The following is an 11,581-nucleotide window of genomic DNA, read 5'->3' on the forward strand; positions in this document are numbered from 1 at the left end:
TCGAACACCCCTTTATTCCGCTTTCAATTTAGCTCTGGATTGGGGGAGGCTCCATCAACCGCCTTCCAGACACCAGCGATCTCGTTAGTACTCTCTTTCTCTCTCCCGCATCCTGCCTCTGGTTCCCAGATGCACCCAGCTCCAGCCGCTGAACCCTGACACTGTTTGCAAACTAAAGGGGCTTTTAGAGCAATTGCCTTTAAATAAGCATCCAAGTTCAATGCATTCATTGCAAGGGGCTACGGGTCTGGGAGGGGGATAAAGGGTTAGTTAACAGAAGATTAGATGTGAAGCTGAAAAAGAAGTGGACAGGGAAGGGATCAGGACAACTTCTTTTATTAATGTATCATTCTGTAACATGCCTTGGTGGGAATGAGTGAGTAAAGAATCAACATTTAAACACAAATTAGTCGGGAAGTTCTGTGGTCTTTGAGGGACTGCATAGTGGAGGTCCTGTCAAGTCAGTCCTTGAGATCTGGAGGGTCATGGCCATCAGCCCTCCCCAGAGTTGTAGTAATGGTCTTTCTGTAGAGAGCAGTGAAACAGACCCATTTAGCACAGGCTCTTTACATCCTTGTTTTGAGCAGTCTTGTCTGAACCAAGTACTTATTAACGGGATCAAGAATGAAGACTCAGGAAGCCTGTGGCAGGGAACCTGGAACGTCTAGGTGAGAGCACCCTTTTCAACAATACAATGGCCTTAGTTAAAAGGCAGAATCCAAGCGTCAGAGAAATCCCCCAGCTTTCACGCAAGAGGGCTCAGAGGCCAACTGAACGAAAGCCTGAGCGAAAGGACTAGCTCTCTCTGAGGACAAGGACCTCTGGGGGAAGGGTGGCCTGGCATAGTAAGGGGTGTCCGGGGACAGAGGTAGCTGAGAGTCAGGGCACACCAGGTGGGGTAAAATGACAGGTACAAATTTCTATACCGGAGGGGCTGGGAGTTAAGTGGGTTAGAGGACTAGTCTCGAAGCTGCGTTTACAGATGAAATCGTTTTATATGTCGCATACGTTTGCTTAAGGGGCTGATGGAGATTAGGCGAACCACCCCTTGGCGCCAATAAGCCAAGCGTCCGCCAAGAAGTGGAAACCAAGAAATGGGCACCTCAGAGAGTCCTGGTGCCCAAAAGGGCAGTGCCTGGGCGAGGAATCGAAAGGAATCAGTACGCTTCACTGTTTGCCCCAGACTCCGCGTTTCTGCCTCTTTGACCTCTGCCCTACTTCCCGCGCGGACGCTGGCTTCTCACTCTGATCTAAACCCAATCAATGTTAGTTTTCCCGCTTCTTTCCCTCAAATCCCTTCCCTCTACCCACTTCCCCCAACGCCCCCTTTCCATTCTGCCGCCTGAAAGGGTTAATCTCTCCTGCGGGTAAAAACAGGTCCGCGGAGTCTCTAACTGGCGACAGATGGGCCACTTTCTTCTGGCCACAAAGGGGCCGGAATGGAGCGCTCCGCGGCATACAAATGGGCAGGTCACGTGGTACCCGGCTCTTGGCCGGACTGGGAGGACCATATGGCGCATGCCGGGGAGGATGGAGAAGGGGCGGGGGCTTGGGGTGGGGGAGAGGGTAGCTTGAGTTGGAGGAGGGTGGGAGAGGAGCAAGGCTGTAGGGGCAGAAAAGAGGGGGGAGGCGGAAGAGAGCGCACAGCCTGGACGCGTGCGCAGGCGCCGGGTGCAGGGACCTGCTTGTCGCTCCGCTCTCGGCCCCGCCCGCGCTCAGCATCACCAACTCGGCTATATAACCTGAGCGCCCGCGCTGCGGGTACACGAGGAATTCGTCTCACTCAGAAGGCACGGCGTCAGGAGGCCCCAGGGTTATGAGACTATCACTGCTCAGGACCTACTAACAACTACAGGTAATTACAATCCTTTCATTTTTCCTCGGGAATAAAAGCAGTAATCGAAGACCCGATATCCCTACATATTCTGTAGGTGTGCGTTTGTGAGTGTGTGTACGTGTGCGCGCGCGCGTGTGTGTGTTGAGACGGGCATTCCCCATAATTACAGGCAAGAATGCACATACTTCGACTCGTATCACTCAAATACCTACTATAGGCTTTCTAATCGTTTAAATTGTTTTAATTTTTGTTTGTTTTGGAGGAGTATAGAAGCATCTTTGGATTTTTAAATAATGCACAATAACTCTGTGATATTTGTTAGTGGTGATTTCAAAGTCTTGAAAACAACCACTTCACTTTCTCGATTCTTCCAGAAAATAAAAAATAAAAAAGCCCTTGTTACCATAATTTATTTTCTGTGCGTGCATGTTATGCACATTGGAAGTGCCAAGTTAATTTTTCAGTGAATTAAAGGGACATTGATACCTTGAGTATAAACACACTGTAAAATAAATCGGGTTGAGAGATAGTTTAGTGGGAGTGGGGGTGGAGAAAAGGAAGAAAGGGAGAGTGACCCACTCTTGCTACCTGTTACAGCTCCAGAGGCGACCAAGTCCCCAGCAACCACCGCAGGAGCCAGAAATCCAGTTGTCTCACTAAAGGTTTTTTATTTCCCTTATTAGAAGCGTCAACTTCGCCGTTGCCAATTGCTGACCATTATAATTACTCTTTTAAAGGGAGGTTTGAGGCGAACTTTGAAAAGCCCCAATAAAGAGCGGGTGGCCTTTTCAATGGGCTGTTTATTAGAGAGGAGCCTTCCGCACCTGATCCCCGGCGCGTGGAAGAGAGCGCGGCGCAGTGCCCCCAGTCCTGGCCAGCGCTTTTATACAAGGTGGAAATTCAGCAAAGGACCAGGGGTGGAAGGCGATAAAAGGAAGGCGAGGGTGGGATGGAAGATCCCTGCACACTTTTGTTGCCAAACGTTTCGTTGATGATGAAATAATTTAGTGGAAAGTACTTTTCCTCCATCATGCATTTGCTCTTCAATCTCCGGTTGGTATAATCTTCTTAAAAATCACCGCCAGCGTTGGTAAATTACGTAATGGCTCTTCAACTTTAATCGCTAAGCACTGAGAAGCCAGGACAGAGATGGGAACAGGATTGCAATTTTCAAACTCATTATTTTTGTGGAGTTGTGAGTGACTTTGAACTCTTGCAGATAAGCATGAAGTCAGAAAAATGTACACTCATTTTCATATATATTATCCTACAGGGTGGCCACCATAAACACACTTAAGTTAGTCACTGGGAAACCTACATACATGAGTGTAGGTAAACACAGTCACTCTCTCGCACCCCCAACTCTGTCCTGTTTCCTACGTACCAGCGGGGCACGCACACGTCATTATAAAACACTGCATTTAACTTTTCCTTAGAGGCATCCATTTTGTAATGAGCTGGTACTTCTCTTCAGGTGCACGTCTACAGGGTTAGAAAGTGGGAACTGAGGGCACGTGTAGTTTTTGAATGCAGCGTTTTTTCTCCTTTCTGTTTTCCTCTCTCCCCCGATGCTTGTAGGAAACCGAAACATGACCAAATCATACAGCGAGAGCGGGCTGATGAGCGAGCCTCAACCCCAGGGGCCTCCAAGCTGGACAGACGAGTGTCTCAGTTCTCAGGACGAGGAACACGAGGCAGAAAAGAAGGAAGACGACCTGGAAACTATGAACGCTGAAGAAGACTCACTGAGGAACGGAGAAGAGGGGGACGAAGACGAGGATCTGGAGGAGGAAGAGGAGGAGGAAGAGGAGGACGATGATCAGAAGCCCAAGAGACGCGGCCCCAAAAAGAAGAAGATGACCAAGGCGCGCCTGGAGCGTTTTAAGCTGAGGCGCATGAAGGCCAACGCCCGGGAGCGGAACCGCATGCACGGGCTGAACGCGGCGCTGGACAACCTGCGCAAGGTGGTGCCCTGCTACTCCAAGACTCAGAAGCTGTCCAAAATTGAGACGCTGCGTTTGGCCAAGAACTACATCTGGGCTCTGTCGGAGATCCTGCGTTCGGGCAAAAGCCCTGATCTGGTTTCCTTCGTACAGACGCTCTGCAAGGGCTTATCTCAGCCCACCACCAACTTGGTTGCGGGCTGTCTGCAGCTCAATCCTCGAACTTTCCTGCCGGAGCAGAACCAGGACATGCCCCCGCACCTGCCGGCGGCCAGCGCTTCCTTCCCTGTTCACTCCTACTCCTACCAGTCTCCGGGTTTGCCCAGCCCTCCGTACGGTACCATGGACAGCTCTCACGTCTTCCACGTAAAGCCGCCGCCTCACGCCTACAGCGCGGCGCTAGAGCCCTTCTTTGAAAGCCCCCTGACTGATTGCACCAGCCCTTCCTTTGACGGACCCCTCAGCCCGCCGCTCAGCATCAACGGCAACTTCTCTTTCAAACACGAACCATCCACCGAGTTTGAGAAAAATTATGCCTTTACCATGCACTATCCCGCAGCGACTCTGGCTGGGGCCCAAAGTCACGGATCGATCTTCTCGGGAGCCGCTGCCCCTCGCTGCGAGATCCCTATAGACAATATTATGTCCTTCGATAGCCATTCACATCATGAGCGAGTCATGAGTGCCCAACTCAATGCCATCTTTCACGATTAGAGGCCCGTCAGTTTCACCATCCCCGGGAAACAAACCCACTGTACTTACAGTGACTGTCGTGTTTACAAAAGGCAGCCCTTTGGGTACTACTGCTGCAAAGTGCAAATACTCCAAGCTTCAAGTGATATATGTATTTATTGTTGTTACTGCCTTTGGAAGAAACAGGGGATCAAAGTTCCTGTTCACCTTATGTATTATTTTCTATAGCTCTTCTATTTTAAAAAAAAAAAGTAATACAATAAAGTTAAAAAAATGCACCACAAATTTGGTGTAGCTGTATTCAGATCATATTAATTATCTGATGGGGATAACAAAATTACAAGCAATAATTAGGATCTATGCAATTTTTAAACTAGTAATGGGCCAATTGAAATATATATAAATATATATTTTTCAACCAGCATTTTACTACTTGTTACCTTTCCCATGCTGAATTATTTTGTTGTGATTTTGTACAGAATTTTTAATGACTTTTTATAATGTGGATTTCCTATTTTAAAACCATGCAGCTTCATCAATTTTTATACATATCAGAAAAGTAGAATTATATCTAATTTATACAAAATAATTTAACTAATTTAAACCAGCAGAAAAGTGCTTAGAAAGTTATTGTGTTGCCTTAGCACTTCTTTCCTAATTGTTAAAAAAAATTGCACAATTTGAGCAATTCATTTCACTTTAAAGTCTTTCTCTTTCCTTAAAATGAAAACCAGTTCCATAACTGTCAAGAGGATGAAAGAAAAAAAAGACAAGAGATGTATTCCCTATCAAAACATATCAATCCATTACTTGCACAAGCTTGTATATACATATTATAAACAAATGCCAACATACCCTTCTTTAAATCAAAAGCTGCTTGACTATCACATACAATTTGCACTGTTTATTTTTAGTCTTTTACTCCTTTGCATTCCATGATTTTACAGAGAATCTGAAGATATTGATGTTTCCAGAAAATGTAAACGCATGATTTTATACATAGTCACACAAATGGTGGTTTGTCATATATTCATGTAATGAATCTGAGCCTAAATCTAATCAGGTTGTTAATGTTGGGATTTATACCTATTGTAGTCAATTAGTACAGTAGCTTAAATAAATTCAAACCATTTAATTCATAATTAGAACAATAGCTATTGCATGTAAAAATGCAGTTCAGAATAAGTGCTGTTTGAGATGTGATACTGGTACCACTGGAATCGATCTGTACTGTAATTTTGTTTGTAATCCTGTATATTATGGTGTAATGCACAATTTAGAAAACACTCATTCAGTTGCAATAAAATAGTATTAAAAATCTTAAGCAATTTTGCATTTCTTCTTAAAGTGATTTTTTTTAGTATAAATAATTCCTAAGTGTAATAGTTGTTTTATTTGCTGAGTTAAAAAAATACTAAACACTATTTGTAGAAGAAAATTAAAGAGAAAAGTTTACTTTAGCATACTCTTTAGTCTGTTCATCTTGCTAAGGGAACAATTTGTAGATAATGAATGGACCTAACTGATATTTCATTACTTGGAATATGAATGAGGGGGTGTGTGTGTGTGTATATATGTGTGTGTGTGTTGGGGTTAAGGGTTGTGGAGAGACAAACAGTTGTGTTTTTGTTTTTCTTTGCTTTAAATATCTTCACCTTTAGCTTTTTAGTAATTCTAAATTATTATATTATTTGTTTTCTTCTACTTTTTTAAAAAAGGGTGATTTAGTTAATTATTAACAAGTAAGACACAAACAAGTACCCTAGTTTAGTTTGCCTACATATTCAAAAATATGTATTAAAAATTTATCATTTTCTTGATGCTTTGTTATCTGTACATTTTCCTGAGCTCAATGTTCTCTATTGCAAACCAACATTATCTTCAAAAGAAACACATACCTCTAGAAAAATGGCAGGAGAAAATGATTTAATTATTTAAAGAATCTGAGGCGTGGCATTTTATAATTGTTCTATAAACATCTTGTGATGATTTTAATAACTTTTCCAAGGAAAAAAAAAGTAGTAAATTGCCTGTACTCAAGAACATACTATTTGTACTACAATATATTTTGGGAAGGTATAATTGTTTTCCTCCTCCCCTTTGGAGCACTATCGTGTTGTTTCATAAACAAAACTCACTGGAAAAACTTACAGATGATTCTGTCCACTGTTAAGTCCACTAAAAAAAAGTTTGGCATTTCTCTTCCTCTGGATGTGTTTGTTGACTGACAGGAAAGATTCCTAGGGAATAACATTTTGGCACTTGTGCCCTGGCTCTACTGTGGAGCTCTGATTATTGTCATTAGTAACTCCATTGTTCTTCTGATTTGGATGCCACATTGGACGACTACCTCTCTTCCCAAGCTTGTTCCTTTAATCTCCTTCTCATTGGTGATTTAGGGGTTCCAGAAAGCTGACCTCATTTAGCAAGCTGCTCCAAAAAAAATGTGAGTAATATAATGGATGGGAACAATTAGCCATACTAATAACATTGCCAATGGGGCTACGTCAAGCTGTGACAGTAGCAGTAAGGAATATTTCAACATTAAGAGAATGTTTGAGTGCAATTTAAAATATATTATTTTAGCATGTTTTCCATCAGCCTTCATCACATGACAGAAATGCTTTAAGTTAGTTCCAATTTTATCCAAAATGCAATAATCTCATTCCAAATGAATCAGAGTTGTTTTGGAATCAAGCTGTTGCTTCCTCCATCCAAGATTGCTCTCGCTGTTTTTACTTTAAGAGATATGTATTGATATGGTATCAGAACACTGCCATCCTCTCAGCCTAGGAGACCACGAAGTGAACATTCAGATCTGATATGATCTGTTCAGCAGCCCAATTTCACCCGTAGTTAAAATTAGACATCTTCATGTAAACTAAACACTGTTGCTGTAGTGAACAGAAGAAATAATAAGAGAATGACATTTTAAGAATTAAAAGAATCCAGCTTTTAAGACATCAAGCAGCCAAATCTATATTGTGAGGGTTTTTTTGTTTTGTTTTGTTTTGTTTTGTTTTTTGTAAGGTAGAAATGAAGACTGCCAGTTTTTTATTTTTTTTATTTTTATTTTTTAATTTTCCATTTGCCTGTATAACTTCATTCTAAATCATAAAGATTCTTTCAGTGAGTTAAGGAGTAACTCACATGCCACCATCTTTTATTCAAAGGGAAGCACAGATGTTCCTTCTGCAGGGGAGGTTTTAATTTATGAAAATGATATTGTTTATGCATGAATGAACTGAATGCACTCTGCATAACACACAGCATTTCCATCTGATCAGAGAAATACCACAGAACCAGTGCCAATGTCAGAAACATATTCTACAAATTTACTCACTTAAATGTTTAATGAATATTTGGAAGGCATTTTTAAACCACAAGAAACCTTTTCAGTTGTCTTTTTTTTTTTTTTTTTGGATTTGCTGACCATAGTTGAAAGAAACAACAATTTTTATAAGAGGCTAATACCTATATCTAGCTAATAAGAAAAGAAAATGTTTTACTACATGAAAAACAACCAAAAAGAAGAAACACTGGCAACTTAGCTTCATTGGGAAAAATATTTCCTTTAATGTTTTTACATATTGCTTGTTATGAGTAATATTTAGGGTACTGTGTGTTCCTCTTGAACAATTACTATTTCTATCAAATAAGATGCTTAGATCTACTTGTTTAATGTGAAAATGCTCTGAAGAGTTATTTCCAGAAAAAGCTGGAATTTAAAATCAGCAGACAGTTGCAAAGTTAGAGATGCAATTTGGCTAAATATTTTAACCGGTGCATATTTCCTTTTGAATAAAACACTGCATAACTTAGATTTCATTTACATCGCCAATTGCATTTATACAGTATGATCCATCTACTTTTAACCCTAAACAAAATTAAAGGCAAATTAAAACGAAAGTTTATAATATCTTAAGAATGTTCTACTATTTTAAGTTTAAAATACGTTACAGTAAAATAACATTTGAAAAAATGTGTGTTCTAATTTATTAATCTTAAAAAATTTCCTGTTTTCACACTTGAAAGTCTATAATTCTTATAAAACAAACGCATTTCCGAAAGAAGCTAGCAATTACTAAAATGATATATGGATCATTAGCTAACAGTTTGAACCAAGCTGTTTTAGTTCTATAATTAAACAGGAGATTTAAAGTGAAAATATCTATTAAACAATTAATAAAACTGGATTTCAAAACATAGGCTGATTTTGTCCTGATAGGAATCATAAAATAGTGAAGTTATTTCTTAAACTGCACTAAAAATCTCCTCTCTTCTCTTTTCCTCTCCCTCTACCAACACTTATTTCCTGAAAATGATCTAAATAAAATCTTGAATTCCAGGGTCTGATGAAGAATAAAAGAGCCAATGCAACATCTTGCGGAACACCAGGACTGAAAAGTCTTGTTATTACCATTGCACAGAGGCGTTCTGGCATCAGATGCACAGTGATTTGTATGGTGGCATAATCACTGGCTCCTGGCCAACCATTATGTTTCAGAGGACACTACTGTCAGGAACCATTCAACTAGAAATTTGCACTGTTTGCACTCAAAAGTTGAGATCATTTGCCTTCCTATGTCAGGAAGAATTCTGTGCTGGCAATTGACTCATGGACTCTTCACACACACTAACACTTGGTTCAGTGGCTCTGATGGAATTAGCTGTGTAACCTAACTAGTGGCATCAACAAGACAAGGCCACAGCCTTGGGGACTCTGTTTAAATTACTAAGTTTAAAATATGTTAAAATACAGAGTATTATGTTAATGCTAAATCTTCAGATATATTAAATGTGGATTTGGCCATCTAAACATTATCATGTTATTTGTCCAGCTAACCCAGAGGTAGATGGATAGAGGGACAAGAACCATCTTTACAGATCATTAGGTAGAGGGCTGGATCCAATTGTGAAATGATATTTAGAAATTAGAGAATAAGTTTATTTATTTTTATTTTTTTAGGTTTATTTTTTTAATTTTTTTTTTTATGGTGACATTGGTTAACGAAATCCAATAAGTTTCAGCTGTATAGAGAATAAGTTTAATCTCAAATATATGAGGTAATTTGGTAACTTACTTTGCTGTTCACATGATTAAAATCTAACTCTGCTTTAGGTTTTGATATCTTAAGGACAGCCAGCCAGAAAGATGACTTCACATGCTTAATACATCAGCTTTAAGTGTTTTCGATTCATTCACACATTTCATCATCAAAGCAGCCCTGTGCCTTATTTTACAGATGCAGAACCTCAAGGAATCTGGGATACCTAGAAACTTGCATTACTGGTTTTCCTTCTTCATTCCGGTTTAGCTCAAATGCCACTTCCTCAAAGAAACTTTTCCTGATCCCCATCTGAAATAGCAACCACCTTCAACCCCACCCCATTCGTTATTATATTGTCCCTCCATTTCAGAGCATCTATCTATCTGATGTTATCTTGCTTATTTATTTGTCTAATTTATTTGTAAATTATCTATCTCTCCAGTAGAATGTGGGCTTCACAAGAACAAGAATCATGTCTCTTTTGTTTGTTGCTACTTAGGAGATCTTCAATAGCTATTAATATTCTAGGGGAGTCAAACCACACTAATCAATGCCAAAACCTCCTGTTGCCTTAACCAGTTTGCTGCAAATCAAGTCAGCTGAGAATAGAGAGGGCCATAAATGATTCTCAGCCTAGTGAAAATTTCAAGATTAATTCTGTAAAAAGAGAACAACTGAGAGTAATTTCCGATGGCATAGGTGGCACCAAACTCTCTTCCCCTAACTCCTTTTGAGGATTAGTAATCATGAGTTATCAGTCATCTTTTCTTTATATTGATATCAATTGGTTAAATATAATTTGTAACTGTAATAAAAGAACAACTAAAATATTATTGGCTCTTTCCGGACCATGCCATTTTTTGTCACATTCATTAAAAACTTGAATACGTGTTACTTTTTTCCTTTCTGTTCATCATTCTTCTAGTAATTGTTTTTGTTCGATCGTAGTGTTATGTAAATAGTCCCAAACTTCCTTCTCATCATTGGAGATTTTAGATTATAGCAAATCAGAATCTAACTCATATGTACTCCAACAATGAGTTTGAGAAAAAAGTAGCATTCGACAAATTAATAAGTAAAAATATGCTACCTATAGACAGATGATAGCACAGAAATAGAAATCCACAATGTAAAAGAGAGTACTTTATAGTCACAATAATTAGTTAAATCCATCTTCCTTCAAAGTATCAATTAGACTAGAAGAGTGGTAAGTTTATGGGTAATATAATCTTCTTTGTTAATACTACACAATTAAAGAACATAGAGTTATTATTTTTAGTAACATCAGGTATTCACTTTAGTATTACACATGAATTAGTATGAGAGCTGCTTAGGGAACAGAACAAAGAAAGATCGGTATTCTTGAAAGATGATTTAGCATAAAATCCCTAAAAACTTAAAGATAACTAATGTTCTTAATAGTAATCATATTTATATACAGTATGTATTATTGGCTGAGGTAAACATTACTGATTTACCTAACCTATAATTTTTACTTTCAAATGTTCACTGTATAAATTTAACACGTCAATAATATTTTTTTAGTGTTCTCTCTCAGTGATGTCAGTTAGGAAATTATCTCAGTGATGTGAGTTAGGAATTATCTTCATTGAGTGACATCAGTGAAGGGGTATTACAATGCTTAAGAGAACTGTTAATTCCTCATCACTGATGTTGCCAGCAATGGTAGTGCTTGTCTCTTCATAGCAAGGAATTATAAATTTATAATCTGTGGTAAGTTGCAGGTACACGACCAAGTAATGTTCACAGCCAAGAATAGAGAGGATAATATAGTATTCTAAAAAGGAGATGGGATAATATCACTTGCCATTATTTACACATAACTGAATAATCTTTATTTCAGCCAATCATTAAATTTACAACAAACAATAAATAGCAACAAATGCATATAAACAATAACTAGAATCTAAATAGTGATATTTACTAAAATATTTCTTTAGTAAAAGAATTTCTTATTTAATAGAGGCAAGGCTACTGATTTAGATAATTTTTAATCCCAACTTGAGACTTTTGTATACAGACACCTATTTTAATGT

The 11,581-nt window shown here is 39.1% G+C and overlaps 1 protein-coding gene across 1 annotated transcript; it reads left to right on the forward strand.

The window, feature by feature from the left end:
* Positions 1 to 1,618: 1,618 nt before the first annotated feature.
* NEUROD1 (neuronal differentiation 1) lies at positions 1,619 to 4,919 on the forward strand. Its single transcript, XM_011356596.1, has 2 exons — positions 1,619 to 1,855; positions 3,416 to 4,919. The coding sequence occupies exon 2, from the start codon at positions 3,427 to 3,429 to the stop codon at positions 4,492 to 4,494; it is 1,068 nt and encodes a 355-aa protein (XP_011354898.1). The 5' UTR covers positions 1,619 to 1,855; positions 3,416 to 3,426; the 3' UTR covers positions 4,495 to 4,919.
* Positions 4,920 to 11,581: the final 6,662 nt, after the last annotated feature.

The sequence above is a fragment of the Pteropus vampyrus genome, unplaced genomic scaffold (genome assembly GCF_000151845.1).
Source record: "Pteropus vampyrus isolate Shadow unplaced genomic scaffold, Pvam_2.0 Scaffold2, whole genome shotgun sequence".
NCBI lineage: Eukaryota > Metazoa > Chordata > Mammalia > Chiroptera > Pteropodidae > Pteropus > Pteropus vampyrus.